At 39.1% G+C, this 2,342-nt stretch overlaps 1 protein-coding gene across 1 annotated transcript; it reads left to right on the forward strand.

Annotated features, from left to right (window-relative positions):
• Positions 1-216: 216 nt before the first annotated feature.
• On the forward strand, positions 217-2,037 carry LOC133805710 (uncharacterized). The gene is made up of 3 exons (XM_062243873.1): positions 217-343; positions 885-1,290; positions 1,374-2,037. The coding sequence occupies exons 1-3, from the start codon at positions 217-219 to the stop codon at positions 2,035-2,037; spliced, it is 1,197 nt and encodes a 398-aa protein (XP_062099857.1).
• The last annotated feature ends 305 nt before the right edge of the window (positions 2,038-2,342 follow it).

Below are 2,342 nucleotides of genomic sequence, written 5' to 3' on the forward strand. Positions count from 1 at the left end.
AGTTTTGATGATAACTCAGAGGATCGGTTGTCGATGCTACCTGTGTTTCAAGTAGATAATTTAAATGTACGACCCTTGCTAAGACGTCAAGAAAGCCAAGGACGGAGGACTGCTGGCTCAGAGAGCAGTCGTCCAACTACACAAGACGATAGAAATAGATGAAGTTCTCCGGCGTATACTGCTGAAGATATCCCATGCCCCTCTTATGTTATCCCCATGTTATCTGGAGTGAGTTGTGGAGTAATAGAAGTTGGGAAGGTTTTTGAGAACAAGTTAGAGTTGAAGACGAAGGCACACTTGTATGCAATGAAACCGAACTTTGAGTTTGTGGTGAAGAAGTTAGGTACTGAAGTTTGGTACATCACTTGCAAGGATCCTGATTATGGGTGGAGAATGAGGGGGAAGAGAATGCCTAAATCTGATATGTTCCGAGATAACTCGTTTCACCAATAAACACACTTGCTCACTTGACCTCCGACATAAAGACCATCACCAAGCTGCACCTTGGGTTATTGGTCATTGCATAAAGAAAAAATATCAGATTGGATCGAATGCGTACATGGCAAACAACATAAGAGAAGACATTAAGAATGATTATGGCATTGAGTTGTCATATGGAAAAGCCTGGAGATGCTGAGAGAAGGCTCTTTCTTATGTTAGAGGGACACTGGAAGCATCCTACTAGAAGTTACCATCGTACCTGTTCATGCTTCAACAGAAAAATCCCGGGACGTTGATAGATTTTGTCACTGAGGAAGATCGATTCAAATATTTCTTTTTCTCACTTGGAGTTAGTAGAAGAGGGTTTCGTACATGTCGTCTTGTGTTATGTGTGGACGGCACTTTTTTAAAGACAAAATACGGTGGGCAGATGTTATGTGCAGTCACGCTGGATGCAAATAACCATCTATATCCAGTTGCATTTGGTATTGTGGATAGTGAGAATCATGATTCTTGGAAGTATTTCATGTCAAAGCTAAAGGAAGCGATTGGGGAAGTTAAGGACCTGGCGTTTGTATCTGACAGGCATGCAAGTATTACACATGCCTTGGAAACTATTTTCCCCGATGCCTATCACGGTGCTTGCTACCACCACATTAGTATGAATGTGGTTGCTAAATTCAAGACTGATCATTGTCATGTGTTGATGTATAATGCGGCATATGCTTTTAGGAAATTCGAGTTCCACGCTAACTTCAAAAAAATCAAATCAAAAGACCTAGTTATTGCTCAATACCTAGAAGGCATGGGATTTGATAAGTGGTCCCGTGCTTACTTTCCTGGAAATAGGTATGTCATTGTGAATTGTATTTTAATTTATGAAATCTTCTAAATGTATATTACTATTAAATGTTAGTTTTCCTGGATACTAGGTATAATATAATGACAAGCAATTACACTGAAAGTTTCAACAATAAGACCCGGGACGCTAAGAGCTTTCCGATAACTACATTCGTCGAATTTATTCGCTTCACACTGCAATCTTGGTTCTGCGATAGGAGAGAAACTAGCGAGAAGACAACTACAACTCTTGCACCGACCTATGAGAAAGATTTGGTGGATATGGCTGAGAAAGCTCGATTCTTGATCCCTTATGCAATAGGGAGGCATGAGTTCCATGTGTTAGATGGTGAGCTGAATGGTGAAGTCGACCTCCTAAATAAGACATGCACATGTGGCGTGTTTCAGCTTATTGGTATCCCATGTGTTCATGCATTATCTGGATCCCTTAAGCGAGGGGTAAACTTTTATTCGCTGTGTTCAGATTACTATAAAATTGAGACATGGAGGTCCTCTTACACAGAATCTATACATCCTACTGGTAATGAGGAAGAGTGGATTGTTCCACATGACATTATGACAATAAAAGTGAGAACACCTGCGCAAAAAAACCCGGTTGGTCGTCCAAAGAAGAAACAAGGTAGGCCTAAGAGGAAACGCCATCCTTCCAATGGAGAGAAAGTGGTTGTAGAACGCAAGTGCATCATATGTGGAGGTCTAGGCTATAATAGGGCAACTTGTAAAGTTCGTGTTTGAAATTTATGGCATCGATGTTAAACTTTTTATTTGGGTACCAATGATCTTTGTTAATCTTTTTATTTGTGCATTAATGGATTTTGTTAATCGAAATGACATTGTTTATATACAAAACTAATGAGAAATATACTATTGTGTATCATTAAATAGCCATCGAAATGACATTGTTTATATACAAAACTAAGGAGAAATCAAAATAAATGTTCTAACATATAGAAAAAGTCAAGGGTACACATTCTCATAAAAAATGTCGATGCATAATTTATCCATGAAGTATTGAATGTGGTCCTCGATGGCATATGATA

This window comes from Humulus lupulus, chromosome X (assembly GCF_963169125.1).
Source record: "Humulus lupulus chromosome X, drHumLupu1.1, whole genome shotgun sequence".
Taxonomy (NCBI): Eukaryota; Viridiplantae; Streptophyta; class Magnoliopsida; order Rosales; family Cannabaceae; genus Humulus; species Humulus lupulus.